Source organism: Anolis sagrei, chromosome Y (assembly GCF_037176765.1).
Source record: "Anolis sagrei isolate rAnoSag1 chromosome Y, rAnoSag1.mat, whole genome shotgun sequence".
Classification (NCBI taxonomy): Eukaryota; Metazoa; Chordata; class Lepidosauria; order Squamata; family Dactyloidae; genus Anolis; species Anolis sagrei.
The window spans coordinates 5246476-5264193 of NC_090035.1; the positions used below are offsets into that span (position 1 = coordinate 5246476).

General features: G+C 39.5%; 1 protein-coding gene across 3 annotated transcripts in view; it reads left to right on the forward strand.

Moving 5' to 3' along the window:
- Positions 1-17718, forward strand: part of LOC137095093 (trinucleotide repeat-containing gene 18 protein-like) — a 206164-nt gene that overhangs the window by 120920 nt on the left and 67526 nt on the right. For all 3 annotated transcript variants that reach the window (XM_067461331.1, XM_067461332.1, XM_067461330.1), the window contains exons 12-16: positions 1766-1902; positions 4108-4236; positions 5688-5862; positions 9078-9444; positions 10919-11215. In XM_067461331.1, the coding sequence (XP_067317432.1) occupies positions 1766-1902; positions 4108-4236; positions 5688-5862; positions 9078-9444; positions 10919-11215 (1105 nt within the window). The remainder of the gene's footprint in view (positions 1-1765; positions 1903-4107; positions 4237-5687; positions 5863-9077; positions 9445-10918; positions 11216-17718) is intronic.

Here is a 17718-nt window from a genome sequence, read left to right on the forward strand (position 1 = left end):
AAATCATGTTTGAATAATAATAATAAACATAAAATAATGTAATAATAGAGTAAAATAACAAATATAATAATAAATAGAGTAAAATAATAAATGTAATAATAGTAAATAGAATAAAATAATAAATATAATAACAATAATAGAATAAAATAACAAATATAATAATAAATGGAGTAAAATAATAAATGTAATAATAGTAGAGTAAAATAATAAATATCATAATAACAATAATAGAATAAAATATAATAATAAAGTAGAATAATAAATGTAATAATAATAATAATAATAAATATAGTAATATCACGATCTGTCACCTTACTTGGATCTGCGCACATCATTCGAAAATACATTACACAGTCCTAGACTCTTGGGAAGTGTTTGACTTGTGATTTTGTGATACGAAATCCAGCATAGAGATCTCATTTGCTGTCTTTTTGTGTCAGTAAAATAATAAATATAACAACAACAATAATAAAATAAAAAATAAATGTAATAATAGAGTAAAATAATAAAAGTAATAATAACAACAACAACAGAGTACAACAATAAATAACCTTGTCTCGAGTATAAGCCGGGGGGGGGGGGGGGGGCTTTTTCAGCCTTAAAAAAGGGCTGAAAAACTCAGGTTATATTCAAGTATATACGGTATATAGATATACATTATTGAGAAGTGGGATTTAGCTTGGGAATCAATACTTGATGGATTTGTCTAGTTTCTTTTGAGAAACATAAATACTGAAAGTATTTGCAGAGTTGCTCCAGCATTGTTCAAGATTCTGTATATCAGTGGTTCTCAACCTTCCTAATGCCGTGACCCCTTAATGTTGTAGTGACCCCCAACCATAACGTTATTTTCGTTGCTACTTCACAACTGTCATTTTGCTCCTGTTGTGAATTGTAATGTAAATATCTGATATGCAGGATATATTTTCAGTCCCTGGACCAAATTTGGCACAAATACCCGGTACGCCCAAAATTTGAATACTAGTGGGGTTGGGGGTGATTGATTTTGTCATTTGGTAATCCTGGAGTTGCTGGGATTTATAGTTCACCTTAAATCAAAGAGCCTTCTGAACTCCACCAATGATGGAATTGAATCAAACATGGCACACAGAATTCCCATGACGAACAGAAAATACTGGGAAGGTCTGGTGGACATTGACCTTGAGTTTTTGGAATTGTAGTTCACCTACATCCAGAGAACACTGTAGACTCAAGCAATGATGAATCTGGATCAAACTTGGCAAAAATACTCAATATGCCCCAATGTGAACACTGGTAGAGTTTGGAGAAAATAGACCTTGCCGCTTGGGAGTTGTAGTTGTTGGGATTTATAGTTCACCCACAATGAAATACTATTCTCAACCCCACCAACAATACAATTGGACCAAACTTTCCACACAGAACCCCCATGACCAACTCAAAATACTATGTTATCTGGTGGTCTTTGGCGACCCCTCTGACACCCCCTCGCGACCCCCACAGGGGTCCCAACCCCCAGGTTGAGAAACACTGCTGTATATGACCTGCTCTCCCACCTGTAAGGCCATACTGTCCCTGTAAACCAAGCCCTGAATCAAAATGAGAACTTTTGTATCTACCGCAGGTTAGGTATGCTATGTTTCATTCCTGCTAGTGGCTGAATTGTGAATCATACAAATTTAATTATGGACTATTGGATAGGGCCTGTGCTGGACTGTAACTGGGAACACCACCCCACTTCACTCCTTTCTAAATTCTTGCTGTTTTCTAAATGTTTTCCTCTCAGATGTACTCCATCAAGTCATCTGTTGAGAACATGGACGCAATGGAGTTGGACTACAGGATGAGGCTGGCTGAGCTGCAGAGAAGATACAAGGAAAAACAGAGGGAACTGGTCAAGCTGCAGCGACGGAGAGACTCCGAGTAAGTACGGTATATACCCAAGTATAAGCCTAGTTTTTCAGTCCTTTTTTAGGCTGAAAAAGTCACCTTGGCTTATACTCGAGTCAAGATTATTTATTATTTTATTCTATTTATTATTAGTACATTTATTATTTTACTGTATTTATTGTTGCTTTTATTACATTTATTTTACTTTATTATTATTTACATTATTTTACTCTATCATTATTACATTTATTATTTTACTGTATTATTATTATTATTATTATTATTATTATTATTATTACATTTATTTATTGTCGAAGGCTTTCATGGCCGGAATCACTGGGTTGTTGTAGGTTTTTTCGGGCTATATGGCCATGGTCTAGAGGCATTCTCTCCTGACGTTTCGCCTGCATCTATGGCAAGCATCCTCAGAGGTCGTGAGGTCTGTTGGAAGTAGGAGAAATGGGTTTATATATCTGTGGAATGACCAGGGTGGGACAAAGGACTCTTGTCTGCTGGAGCTAAGTGTCAATGCTTCAGCTGACCACCTTGATTAGCATTTGATGACCTGGCAGTTGTTTGGTGTGGCTTGTTAGTGCCTGAGGGAATCTTTTGTTGAGAGGTGATTAGATGTGCCTGATTGTTTCCTCTCTGTTGTTTTGCTGTCTTGATTTTAGAGTTTTTTAATATTGATAGCCAGATTTTGTTCATTGTCATGGTCTCTTCCTTTCTGTTGAAATTGTCCACATTCTTGTGTATTTCAATGGCTTCTCTGTGTAGTCTGACATGGTGGTTGTGAGAGTGGTCCAGCATTTCTGTGTTCTCAAATAATATGCTGTGGCCAGGCTGGTTCATCAAGTGCTCTGCTTTGGTTGACTTCTCTGGTTGAAGGAGTCTGCAGTGCCTTTCATGTTCCTTGATTCGTGTTTGGGGGATGCTCAGTTTGGGGGTCCCTATGGAGACTTGTCCACAGCTGCATGGTACACAGTAGACTCCTGCAGAAGTGAGAGGATCCCTCTTGTCCAGTGGTTCTCAACCTGGGGTCCGCAGATGTTTTTGGCCTTCAACTCCCAGAAATCCTAACAGCTGGTAAATTGGCTGGGATTTCTGGGAGTTGTAGGCTAAAAACATCTGGGGACCCCGGGTTGAGAACCACTGCTCTTGTCCTTTGCTGAACGGAGCATTGGTTGGATTTTCTTGGTGGGTCTGGAGATAGTTTGTATGTTGTGTTTCCTCATCAGTTTCCCTCTGTGGTCAGAGGTTCCCTTGACGTCTGGGAAGAACACTTTTCCTCTGGGTGGATCTTCGTAGTCAGTTTAGTGTTTTGTTGACGCTCTTTGAGTTAGTTTTGGTTTCTTCTAATTCCTTTTATACAATTACTTTGGTCCCTTTCCCAGCATTACTTTTCCTTCCCTTTTTTTGTTTTTGCACAATTATGTTCTAGTTCAGTGGTTCTCAACCTTCCTAATGCCACGACCCCTTAGTACAGGTCCTCATGTTGTGGTGACCCCCAACCATAACGTTATTTTGGTTGTTACTTCATAACTGTAATTTTTCTACTGTTATGAATACTGTTATGTAAATATCTGATATGCAGGATGTATTTTCAGTCCCTGGACCAAATTTGGCACAAATACCCGGTACGCCCAAAATTTGAATACTGGTGGGGTTGGGGGTGATTGATTTTGTCATTTGGTAATGCTGGAGTTGCTGGGATTTATAGTTCACCTTAAATCAAAGAGCCTTCTGAACTCCATCAATGATGGAATTGAATCAAACATGGCACACAGAATTCCCATGACCAAGAGAAAATACTGGGAAGGTCTGGTGGACATTGACCTTGAGTTTTTGGAGTTGTAGTTCACCTACACCCAGAGAACACTGTGGACTCAAGCACTGATGGATCTGGATCAAACTTGGCACAAATACTCAACATGCCCAAATGTGAACACTGGTAGAGTTTGGAGAAAATAGACCCTGCCATTTGGGAGTTGTAGTTGTTGGGATTTATAGTTCACCCACAATGAAATAGTATTCTCAACCCCACCAACGATAGAATTGGACCAAACTTTCCACACAGAACCCCCATGACCAACAGGAAATACTAAGTTATCTGATGGTCTTTGGCGACCCCTCTGACACCCCCTCGCGACCCCCACAGGGGTCCCGACCCCCAGGTTGAGAAACACTGTTCTAGTTGCTTTTGGTTAACAGTCAAGCGTATGGTTGTTGTTTTTAAAGGGAAAAGCATGACGAGAAAAGTAGAAGCTTGGCAAGACGAGGCCCAGGAAGGCCCAGGAAGAGGAAGCATGGACCTAGTGCTCTCTCGCCCCCGACGGAGAGAGGGAAGAGCGGCTGCAGGAGCGGAAAGTAAGAGCAGGGCTGCGGGGGGCAAAAGGGGCCGCAGGGTGTTATGTGCATGCACTCGCACACAAGCACACGCATGCGCTCTCTCTGTCTTTTGGCATAGTGCCCTGATTCGTGGACATGATGAAGTACATGGCAGCTTGAGTGCTGATTTGTGTTGAGGGTCATGCCGTTTGGAGTGGGGCAGCTGCCATGGCATGGACATTGAATGAATAAGGCGGGGAGGCATTGGTGAAAGAGTAGCAGATAAAACAGGTGTTGCACTCCAGAACAGGAATAACCCTCTGACTTCAAAACACCACACATTTAGAATCATAGAATCAAAGAGTTGGAAGAGACCTCATGGGCCATCCAGTCCACCCCCATTCTGCCAAGAAGCAGGAATATTGCATTCAAATCACCCCTGACAGATGGCCATCCAGTCTCTGTTTAAAAGCTTCCAAAGAAGGAACCTCCACCACACTCCGGGGCAGAGAGTTCCACTGCTGAACAGCTCTCACAGTCAGGAAGTTCTTCCTCGTGTTCAGATGGAATCTCCTCTCTTGTAGTTTGAAGCCATTGTTCCATTGCGTCCTAGTCTCAAGGGAAGCAGAAAACAAGCTTGCTTCCTCCTCCCTGTGGCTTCCTCTCACATATTTATACATGGCTCTCATCATATCTCTTCTCAGCCTTCTCTTCTTCAGGCTAATCATGCCCAGCTCCTTAAGCCGCTCCTCATAGTGCTTGTTCTCCAGACCCAGCTTGTCAATATCTCTCTTGAATTGTGGTGCCCAGAATTGGACACAATATTCCAGGTGTGGTCTAACCAAAGCGGAATAGAGCATGGGGAGCATGTCTTCCCTGGACCTAGACACTATGCTCCTATTGATGCAGGCCAAAATCCCATTTTCAAGAGAGATATTGACAAGCTGGAATGTATCCAGAGGAGGGCAACTCAAATGATCAAGGGTCTGGAGAACAAGCCCTATGAGGAGCGGCTTAAGGAGCTGGACATGTTTAGCCTGAAGAAAGAAGGCTGAGAGGAGATATGATGGCCATGTATAAATATGTGAGAGGAAGCCACAGGGAGGAGGGAGCAAGCTTGTTTTCTGCTTCCCTGGAGACTAGGACACGAAACAATGTTTTCAAACTACAAGAAAGGAGATTCCATCTGAACACGAGGAAGAACTTCTTGACTGTGAGAGCCGTTCAGCAGTGGAACTCTCTGCCTCGGAGTGTGGTGGAGGCTCCTTCTTTGGAGGTTTTTAAACAGAGGCTAGATGGCCATCTATCAAGGGTGCTTTGAATGCAATCTCTTCCTGCTTCTTGGCAGGGGGTTGGATTGGATGGCCCATGAGGTCTCTTCCAACTCTATGATTCTATGATTCTAAGGGTCTTTGGATCATAATAAAATGTTGTTGTTGTTGCTATATAACTAACCAACCAATCAGATCACTTTTTCATCTGGCTTCCAGACTCAGCAAGTCCTTACTCCTCTCAGAAGACTCCGAGACTGGTGAAGGCACCAGGAAAAGGCACAGAGGCATCCTCCTTGACGACGACGAGGAGATGGAGAGCAGGACCGGGAGGATGAAGGGCAGAAATCGCAGCTGGGATGAGCAAGATGTGCTTGCCAACTTCTCCAATGAGGTTGGTACAAACCTGATTTTATGTATGTATATGTATGTTGTTCTGTTTCGTGCTGGGCCTGTAAAGAATTGTCTTTAGAACGGGACGTGCAACTTTTGCCCAGCGGGAAGCCAGGGGGCCCAAGGAGAAGTTCTCAGAGGTTTTCCACCACAAATAGTCTTTAGATGGCTTGTGAAGTATAACAAAGTCTTTTATTAATGAAGAATCAAACAGAAACTTCTCTTGTCTTCAGTAAAGTTAAACAAAAAATTCCAAGCTTTTAGGCAACTGGTGACTTCCTAATCTTGCCCACGATTCGATTGGGCTTGGTCTTTGGGTCTTTCCTGGTTGTCTGGTAGGTTCGGAGAGTTAGTTCTGGTGCGCTTGTTAGGGTTTCCTAGCTCTGGTGTTTTCAATTCTTCCTTGTCTTTTAGCATTTTCTCATAAAAATCTGTGGCCTTCTCTTCCGAGGTTAGCCAATATCGTTCACCCTTATATGTTGCCATGATGCCTTCATTTTTCTCCCATCTATATCTTATTTTTCTTCTTTGCAATTCTTCTGTTAAAAACAGATATTTCTTTCTTTTTGTTAAGGCTGCCGATGGTATTTCTTTCATTATTGCGACTTTTTTCCCTTTGTGGAATATTGGGTTTTTTTTGTTTTGTTTTAGTATTTCATCCCTTGTGGTTTTCTTTATGAAGTGGGCTATTACGTCTCTATCAACCTAATCTTGCCCACGAAGGACAGGCAACCGTCTTCAATAACTTCTTCTTTAAAGGAAAATCCCCTTTTTGACTTCTCCCAGGCTGACTGTAATCTAACCCTTACTGATGTGGGCTCCGCTGCCAGGTTGAACTGCATCTCGAACGCCGAGTGGACCTACCAGCAAGGCAGTAGCTGGAGTTCTTTGGTCTTTAGGGCTGTTTTCCTGGAAATCTTTGGAGACTCTTAAGACTGTTTTCCCCTGGAAAGTCCTCAAAGCTTTGGGGAGGCTTCCCTGGAGTTCTCTAGTTTGCTTTTAAGACTGTTCTCCCCCGGAAAATCTTAAGGGTTGAAGCTTTTGTATAGGGGAAGCTTGCACACATCCTGTACATTAGCTTTCCTTGCTAAGACTAACTAAAAATGGCTCCCTTCCCTTCCCAATTGCCCTGAGCAAGGGGCGGGACCAAAACTAAACGATGATGGACAGGTGACTTGCCCTATGACTGCAACCAAAGGAAGCCACCTATCTGCAGAGTCCCTGAAACCTTGGACTGCAAGCAAACATTTAATACAAAGCAAATTAAATTGGAGCTCCTGGTACAGCTGTACCAGAACATATGTATTTTATTCCAGTACCTGATTTTGGAAAATGGCATTTATAACCTTTTGGGAAAGCCAAGATTCTCCACAGCTAGCAAAAGCATACTGTTTCCATCGAAGTCCAAAAACATACTGTTTCCAAAATGGGAGTCTTGAGTCTGAATATGCTCAGTGCAATCACATGTTTGTAGCCCCTCCCACACCAAAGAGATCAGCAAATCAACACAAAACATACAATACAGGTTAGCAAATGTATGCATTAACAAATAGTGAAGGCTTCGAAGGTTGCAATTTCTGGAAGTCTAGCAAACCTTCCTGGGATGGATAGCTAAAAGAGGAGGGAAAGAAGGCACCCGATTTGCTAGTTTGGGTACAAAGTACACTGGGTTGTTGTAGTTTTTTTCGGGCTATATGGCCATGTTACTGTTTATTGGTTATTATTTATATGTGATTTCAATTAATTGTATAGTATTTATTGTTTTTGTTTATTGCTTTTTGTTTTTATTGATGTGTTGTTGGGCTTGGCTTCATGTAAGCCGCTCCGAGTCCCTTGGGGAGATGGTGGCGGGGTATAAATAAAGTATTATTATTATTATTATTCTAGAGGCATTCTCTCCTGATGTTTCGCCTACATCTATGGCAAGCATCCCCAGAGGTAGTGAGGTCTGCTGGAATTAGGAAAATGGGGTTTATATATCTATGGAATGTCCAGGGTGGGACAAAGGACTCTTGTCTGCTGGAGCTAGGTGTGAATGTTTCAACTGACCACCTTGATTAGCATATAGTGGCCTGACAGTGCCTCGAGCAAACTTTTGTTGAGAGGTGATTAGATGTTCTTGTTTGTTTCCTTATTATTATTATTATTATTATTATTATTCTAGAGGCATTCTCTCCTGACGTTTCATCTGCATCTATGGCAAGCATCCTTGGAGGTAGTGAGGTCTTTTGGAACTAGGAAAATTGGGTTTATATATCTGTGGAATGACTAGGGTGGGACAAAGAACTCTAGTCTGCTGGAGCTAAGTGTCAGTGCTTCAGCTGACCACCTTGATTAGCATTTGATGGCCTGGCAGTTGTTTGGTGTGACTTGTTAGTGCCTAGGGGAATCTGATTGCTTCCTCTCTGTTGTTTTGCTGTTGTAATTTTACAGTTTTTTAATACTGGATTTTGTTCATTTTCATGGTTTCCACCTTTCTGTTGAAATTGTCCACATGCTTGTGGATTTCAATGGCTTCTCTGTGTAGTCTGACATGGTGGTTGTGAGAGTGGTCCAGCACTTCTGTGTTCTCAAATAATATGCTGTGTCCAGGTTGGTTCATCAGGTGCTCTGCTATGGCTGACTTCTCTGGTTGAAGCAGTCTGCAGTGCCTTTCATGTTCCTTGATTCGTGCCTGTGCATAGCTGTGTTTGGTGGTCCCTATGTACACGTCTCTACAACTGCATGGTATAAAGTAAACTCCTGCAGACGTGAGAGGATCCCTTGATTCATGTTTGGGCAACGATGCTGCGTTGGGTGGTCCCTATGTAGACTTGTCCACAGCTTGCATGCTATACGATGGACTCCTGCAGAGGTGAGAGGATCCCTCTTGTCCTTTGCCGAACGGAGCATTGGTTGGATTTTCTTGGTGGGTCTTTAGATAGTTTGTAGGTTGTGTTTCCTCATCAGCTTCCCCTGTTTAAGGAGCTCCATTGGCTTCCGTTCATTTTCCAGTCCCAATTCAAGGTGCACGTTCTTACCTACAAAGCACTAACTTGGGGAATGTTTCCTTGGGAGATGGCTACGAAGCCTTGGTTGACACTCTTGACTGGACATTGGATGCAAGAGATTGAAATCCAGCACACTGAAATGGCCATCGTAGGCAGACGTTCAAGGAAGGGCCAGTGGTATCTGCCGTGTGGTCACCCGTGCCCCATCCTTGTCTTCCTTTTGCAGCTAAAGATGAAGAAGAAGAAGCTGGCCTCCGACCAGGAGCAACTGGTGAGCAAGCTGGACAAAGCGCTGTCTCTCTCCAGGCACAGCAAATTGAAATCGCCTTTTAAGTTTGCAGACCGCTCTGGGGCAAGGCAGAGAAACGGAGGGTGCTTCAGCAGCCGGTACCTGTCGCCCCACGAGGCCTTCCTCGGCAAAGAGGACAAGAAGCACCTGGGCAAAGCTATGAGCTTCTCTCTGAAAGCGTCCAGAGAAGGTAAAACCAAAATGTCTGCCAAAATGAAGAAGATGGAGGTGGGGCTCAGAGTCAAGGGCCACCTGAAGGTCTCCAGTTCACCAGCAATGTCTGAAGTTAGCAGCTACTCCTACAGTAAGCAGATTTTGAAACCTTTGCTTCTTCCGTGCTCTTGTGTTTCCCTTTGGGCTTTGTTGGAAGCGGAGATTGAATCTCTTTGCGTCACAGGGGAAACAACCGGGTGGGTTGAGGAGGGGAGGAAGCAGCAGCTTGTTTGTAGAGACAGAAGTCATCAGATATGGGGGGAAAAATGGTAGAACTCGAGGTTACTCAGAATGAAGTAAAGAAGAAGAAGGGAAGAGGAAGAGATGGAAAGAAGGAGAGAAGGAAAGAAAAAAGGGAAGGAAGGAAGGGAAGAGGAAGAGAAGGAAGGAAAGAAGGAAAGAAAAAAGGGAAGGAAGGGAAGAGGAGGAAGGAAGGAGAGAAGGAAAGGAAAGAGGGAAGGAAAGAAGGGAAGAGAAGGAAGGAGAGAAGGAAAGAAAAAAGGGAAGGAAGGAAGGGAAGAGGTAGAGATGGAAGGAAGGAGAGAAGGAAAGAAAAGGGAAAGAAGGGAAGAGGTGGAAGGAAGGAGAGAAGGAAAGAAAAGAGGGAAGGAAAGAAGGGAAGAGAAAGCGAAAGAAGGAAGAAGAGAAGGGAAAAAAGGGAAGGAAGGTGGAAGGAAGGAGAGAAGGAAAGAAAAGGGAGGGAAAGAAGGGAAGAGGAAGAAAAGGAAGGAGAGAGAGTAGGAAAGAAAAAAGGAAGGAACAGAAGAGAAGGAAGGAAGGAGAGAAGGTAAGAAAAAAGGGAAGGAAAGAAGGGAAGAGGAAGAGAAGGAAGGAAGGAAGGAGAGAAGGAAAGAAAAGGGAAGATAGGGAAGAGGAAGAGACGGAAAGAAAAGGGAAGGAATGGAAGAGGAAGAGAAGGAAGGAGGGAAGGAAAGAAAAAGGGAATGAAAGGAGGGAAGAGGAAGAGAAGGAAGGAAGGAAGAAGATAAAGGAAGGAAGGAGAGAAGGAAAGAAAAAAGGAAAGGAAGGAAGGGAAGAGGTAGAGAAGGAAGGGGAGGAAAGAAAAAAGGAAAGAAAGAAGGGAAGAGGAATAGAAGGAAAGAAAAAAGGAAGGAAAGAAAAAGGGAAGGAAAGAAGGGAAGAAGAAGAGAAGTAAGGTAGGAGAGAAAAAGGGAAGGAAGGGAAGAGAAGGAAGGAAGGAGAGAAGGAAAGAAAAAAAAGGGAAGTGAAGGAAGTAAGGAAAGGAGGAAAGAAAAAGGGAAGGAAGGAAGGGAAGAGAAGGAAGGAAGGAGAGAAGGAAAGAAAAAAAAGGGAAGTGAAGGAAGTAAGGAAAGGAGGAAAGAAAAAGGGAAGGAAGGAAGGGAAGAGAAGGGAAGAAAAAAAGGAAAGGAAGGAAAGAGAAAAGGAAAGAAGGGAAGAGGAAGAGAAGGAAAGAAAAAAGGAAAGGAAGGAAAGAAGGAAGGAAGGAGAGAAAGAGGGAGAGAAGGTGGGCCACAGCAACGCGTTGCGGGTACGGCTAGTATATATATATATTTATCTATAAATACTAACTACGTTGACTCCAGATACAGACTCTGAGGACGAGGAGGAGGAGGAATCCCTGCAGGACGAGTGGTCTTCTCCTTCCGCGGCCAGCTCCCGAGTGAGACCCCCGAGCCTCTACCGCGTAGTGCCCCCAAAGCGCAGCCGGATCGCGGGGGGCCTGAAAGCGACCCCCAAGGGCCTCTCCCCCGCCAGAACTCTCAAATCTAACCTGGCGGCTGGTGCTGCTGGTGCCCGGAAGCCGCCCTTCTGCTTGCTGCCCAGAGAGGCCGAAGCCGGCTATTCATTCAGTGATTCCTCGGAGGACTCGTTTGATCAAGGTTACTAGATTATAACACAAAACCAAACAAAGCTCTTCCGTGTCTGAGTGAGTGGTGAGCGAGTGTGGGACGTGGGTTGCGGATGGCACCGCCGTGGGGGTCATCCGTCCTGGATGGTACGGTCATCGGCCATCTTGGATTCCTGCCTCTTGATCAATATTCTCTTTTATACAACAAATGTTCTGCCAATGTCACGATCGAACATTTATTTTAAGATCAACCCGCTCTTTTAAGAGCTTGCATACGAACGAGTGGCTTAGGTCCCTCCTACACTATCTAAAATCCAGATTAGCAAAGCAACCTATTTGGATTATCTACTTGGAACTGGATTATATGAGTCTCCATTGCCATATAATCCATTTCAAAGCAGATAAGATGGATTTGAACTGGATTATATGAGTCTCCATTGCCATATAATCCAGTTCAAAACAGATAATCTGGATTTGAACTGGATTATATGAGTCTCCACTCTCAAATCCAGCACATAAAATGGATTTGAACTGGATTTTATGAGTCTCCATTGCCATATAATCTAGTTCAAAACATAATCTAGATTTGAACTGGATTACATGAGTCTCCATTGCCATATAATCCAGTACAAAGCAGATAATCTGGATTTGAACTGGATTATATGAGTCTCCACTGCCATATAATCCAGTTTAAAGCAGATAATCTGGATTGAACTGGATTATATGAGTCTCCATTTCCATATAATCCAGTTCAAAACATAATCCGGATTTGAACTGGATTATATGAGTTTCCATTGCCATATAATCCAGTTCAAAGCAGATAATTTGGATTTGAACTGGATTATATGAGTCTCCACTGCCATATAATCCAGTTCAAAGCAGATAATCTGGATTTGAACTGGATTATATGAGTCCATCGCCATATAATCCAGTTCAAAGCAGATAATCTGTATTTGAACTGGATTACATGTCTCCACTGCCATATAATCTAGTTCAAAACATAATCTAGATTTGAACTGGATTATATGAGTCTCCACTGCCATATAATCCAGTTCAAAGCAGATAATCTGGATTTGAACTGGATTATATGAGTCTCTATTGTCAAATCCAGCAGATAAGATGGATTTGAACTGGATTATATGAGTCTCCACTGCCATATAATCCAGTTCAAAACATAATCTAGATTTGAACTGGATTACATGAGTCTCCATTGCCATATAATTGAGTTCAGAACAGATAATTTGGATTTGAACTAGATTATATGAGTCTCCATTGCCTTATAATCCAGTTCAAAACATAATCCGGATTTGAACGGGATTATATGAGTTTCTATTGCCATATATTCCATTTCAAAGCAGATAATCTGGATTTGAACTGGATTATATGAGTCTCCAATGCCATATAATCCATTTCAAAGCAGATAACCTGGATTTGAACTGGATTATATGAGTCTCTACTGTCAAATCCAGCAGATAAAATGGATTTGAACTGGATTATATGAGTCTCCACTGCCATATAATCCAGTTCAAAGCGTATAATCTGGATTTTGAACTGGATTACATGAGTCTCCACTGCCATATAATCCAGTTCAAAGCAGATAATCTGGATTTTATATAGTCTAGAAGGGACCTTAGTCTTCACCATGCCCCCTCCCTTAAGCATACAAAGAATATTATTTTTTTCCCCCTTCATCTCTTGTTGCCATCACTGTTGTTATATGTGGCTTCTTCTTTTCTTTTTTTCCTCCCCTTTTTCCAATATATTTTTCCCCCTTTTTGGCCTGTGTTAGAGGTTTGGAAGGAAGTGTGTAAATTTAGCCCTCCTCTGTGTTGTGTGGGAGTGCCCCCCCCCTTGATGTTTGTACTGCAATTTGGTACCAAGCTTTTGATTAAAAATACCCAGTTTGTTTTTAACTAAACCCGTCTGCCTTGTCTCTCTCTCTTGCTGTGTCTCTCCGTAGGTTGGCTAGTTTGCTGCTTCACTCCATCCCTCTCTCCCTCATTGCTCCTCAGTCAAACAATTACTGGGAAACCGAAATTAACTAAATTGCAAATTGCGAGGTCCGTCCTCTCTATTATCCAAATATCCCTGGCTTGCAATGTTCCCAAATATTCTGTTTTCCAGGAGGAAAAGCAAATCTGCATGTTGATCTCTCCTTTTTTCAAAATTAAAACCAGCAGGGTCAGCTTGTGCATAATCTCGTAAATACCGTATATACCCGAGTATAAGCCGACCCGAATATTAGCCAAGGCACCGAATGTTACCACCAAAAACTGGGGAAACGTATTGACTTCAGTATAAGCCAAGGGTGAGAAATGTAGCAGCTACTTGTAAATTTCAAAATAAAAATAATCCAGTTCAAAGCAGATAATCTGGATTTGAACTGGATTATATGAGTCTCCACTGCCATATAATCCAGTTCAAAGCAGATAATTTGGATTTGAACTGGATTATATGCCTCCATCGCCATATAATCCATTTCAAAGCAGATAATCTGGATTTGAACTAGATTATATGAGTCTCCACTGCCATATAATCCAGTTCAAAACATAATCTAGATTTGAACTGGATTACATGAGTCTCCACTGCCATATAATCTAGTTTAAAGCAGATAATCTGTATTTGAACTGGGTTATATGAGTCTCCATTTCCATATAATCCAGTTCAAAACATAATCCGGATTTGAACTGGATTATATGAGTCTCCACTGTGAAATCCAGCAGATAATCCGGATTTGAACTGGATTATATGAGTCTCCAATGCCATATAATCCAATAAAATTGCATTCATTGAGGCATCCGTAGGTTAAATGTTTTTGAATATTTAGGTAAACCTGTAATTTAAGATAAGACTTTCCAATTCTGATTAAAACATTATTCTAAACCTTTTTGAATGTAAATGTGCTTATGTATCCTTCCAATAATAATAAAGAGAGTAAAAGAATAAATGTAATAATAAAAATAGAGTAAAAATAAATGTAGTAATCATAATAATAAAGTAAATTAATAAATGTAATAATAGAGTAAAATAATGTAATAATAATAGAAAGAGTAAAATAATAAATGACAATCATAAAAATAAAGCAAAATAATAAATGTATTAATCATAATAATAAACTAAAATAATAAATGTAATAATAGAGTAAAATAATGTAAATGTAATAATAAGAATAATAAAATGAGTAAAATAATAAATGTAATAACAATAATAAATAGAGTAAAATAATAAATAATAATCATCGTAATAAAGTAAAATAATAAATGTAATAATAGAGTAAAATAATGTAGTAACAATAATAAATAGAGTAAATTAATAAATGTAGTAACAATAATAAATAGAGTAAAATAATAAATGTATTAATCATAATAATAAAGTAATATATTAAATGTAATAATAGAGTAAAATAATGTAAATGTAATAATAAGAATAATAAAAAGAGTAAATAAATGTAATAACAATAATAGAGTAAAATAATAAATAATAATAAATAAATTAATAAATAATCATCATTATAATAAAGTAAAACAATAAATGTAATAATAGGGTAATAATAAGACTGTCCAATTCTGATAAAACCATTATTCTAATCTTTTTCAATGTAAATGTGCTTACATATCCTTCCAATAATAATAAAGAGAGTAAAATAAGAAATGTTATAATAAAAATAGAGTAAAAATAATAAATGTAATAATCATAATAATAAAGTAAATTAATAAATGTAATAATAATAGAGTAAAATAATATAATTGTAATAACAGTAGTAAATAGAATAAAGTAATAAATGTAATAATTAAAATAGAGTCAATAATAAATTTAATAATAATAAATAGAGTAAAATAATAAATGCAATAATAATAGTAATAAATAGAGTAAAATAATAAATGTGATAATAAAAATAGATTACAATAATAAATGTAATAATGAAATAGATTAAAGTAAAGATGTAATAATGACAATAATAAATAGAGTAAAATTACATTAATTGAGGCATCAATAAGTTCAGTGTTTTGAAATATTTACATACAACCTGTAATTTAAGATAAGACTGTCCAACTCTGATTAAACCATTATTCTAACCTTTTTGAATGTAAATGTGCTTATGTATCCTTCCAATAATAATAGAGTAAAATAATAAATGTAATAATAATAAAATAATAGAGTAATATAATGGAAATGTAATAATAGAGTAAAGTAATAAATGTAATAATAAAATAAACAGAATAAATAAATGTAATAATGATAAGTAGTGTAAAATAATAAATGTTACAACAATAATACAATACTAAATAGAGTAAAATAATAAATATAATAACAATAATAAATATAGAGTTTTTGTTGTTGTTCATTCAGTCAGTCGCTTCTGACTCTTCGCGACCTCATGAACCAGTCTACTCCACAGTTCTCTGTCGGCCGTCACCACCCCCAGCTCCTTCAAGGTCAAATAATAATAATAATAAAATAATTTAAATGTAATAACACTGTTCTACAAATTTTCAGTTTTTCTCAGTTGCGGAAACGAAATGTCCCGTTTCTTAATAAATTTAACATGTTGAATTCAAATATAATAATTAAATGTGTTAATTGGCTCTGGTTTTTATGCAACAGCTATTTCAATTTTCTCCACAATAGGTAATTCATTAATATTATGATAATGCGCCTAAGCTTACTGCATGTATATAAACCGTGAATATTTACTAAATTTTAGTCACATTATATTGCCAATAGTTTATACATGAGAAATATTTATTTAATTAGTCTATTGTTTATGTTTGTGCGGCAAGAAACTATATTAGTAGGCCTAGTGCAGTTGAAAAGTCTGAAAGTTTAAATGTCGCTTTAATCGTGACTTTAGTTTCTATCCTGTTTGCTTCTCTGGACTTTTCTTTTGTCTTCAAGGAAAGGATTCCCTCTTGAAATGCTCCAGCAGGAGTCTGACAGCATTGACGGAGTCCATTGGCCTTGATCTCTTTTTCCATAGTGCTTTATTTACACACGTGTGAGGCATAACTACAATGTAAAACAATGTTTAACGATACTGTCTCAGTCTTCAACTGACTGACCCTCACCGTTCAAAAGTCTGGCCTTATAGAGGGTTTTCTGGCTTTTGCATATGGCACTAATACTGCGTCATCAAATTTTTTAGAGTATTCTAGAATCTTCCATAGTGTAAGTCGCAACATGCATTTTTTCAACCATACGTGATTGCTTATATCATAAAAACTAGAGCCAATATACATTATTAAATGTCATTTTCGTTTTCAGCACCCCAAAATCATAAAAGAACAACTATTTTCAGGCCCGCAACTTTTTCTCCGTTGAACAGTGTAATAGCAATAAATAGAGTAAAATAATTAATGTAATAAAAATAATAACATAGTAAAATAATAAATAACTTTGACTCGAGTATAAGCTGAAGGGGTCTTTTCCAACCTTAAAAAAGGGCTGAAAAACCTGGCTTATACTTGAGTATATACGGTACACAATTATTTATGCGATCAGGATGATAGCCCATTTTCCACTCTAGATGTAATCTACGTAATTACACTTTTGGATCTCCCCCATTTTTCTCCCTAGTCTTTGTTTCCCCTTTTAGATGACCCAGAGTTTTGCTCTTGACCTCCAGGTGCATAATTTACTACTAAAATGTACTACTCCCCTTCCCATAAGAATTTTTTTCCTTTTCTTTTGAACGCACCCTTCCCCAAATAGGGTTTCCAAGGTATGAGAAAGTGAGAGAAAATACATTTCCAGACATTTTGTGTTCCAGAAAGGTGTGTTGTGGTGGGAAGGGGAGGAATCGGTGGGCGGGCGGGAGGAATATTTCGACTTTTTCTTTCTTTTTTGCAGTGCCTCTCTATTATCTCTCTCTCTATATTTGGGATATTTGCGTAATAGCATAAATATATATATATATATTATTTTTTTCTGATGGCTTTCCCTGATTTACTAAAACCATTAATAACCTCGGCTTTTCTAGCGTGCTCACTTTCTCCTTGCAGCTGCTTGGCCAACCCCTCCACCCCCGATCCCTTCCCATGATGCTTTGAGTGTCTATATCGGTCCTTTGTGTTTGCTCTCGCACTCCGCTCAAGAAGCAAAGCGATTGGCTGGGAGCAGGGCAGACACTGCTCAGCGAAAGGTCCCTAAGCATGAACCTGAACCTTATTATGTAGGTAGGCAAAAATACCTTTTCTCTCTCTCTATCCTCTTTCAATCCTCCGCAGTTTTGCAGTCTCCACCCCCCGCCTCCCCTTTGTTCAATTAACAACACTGAAACTGTGGGGTTTTGTGACGGCGGGAGGGTCGAGATTACGAGTGGCTTTCTTCTATGGCAATCGGATTTATTGCGCAATAATGGAAATTTTTACTAAAACGGTACAAAATTATAACCACACGGGCAAAACGTGTTGACTCAGTGTCTTCCACTCCTCACCTCCGTGCGTTGACTTGCATTGCAAAAATTGTACCACTTGCATAGCACTTCAGTTGCCTTTGTTGCCTCGCTGAGGAATTCAGGGATGTGTAGTTTGGTGA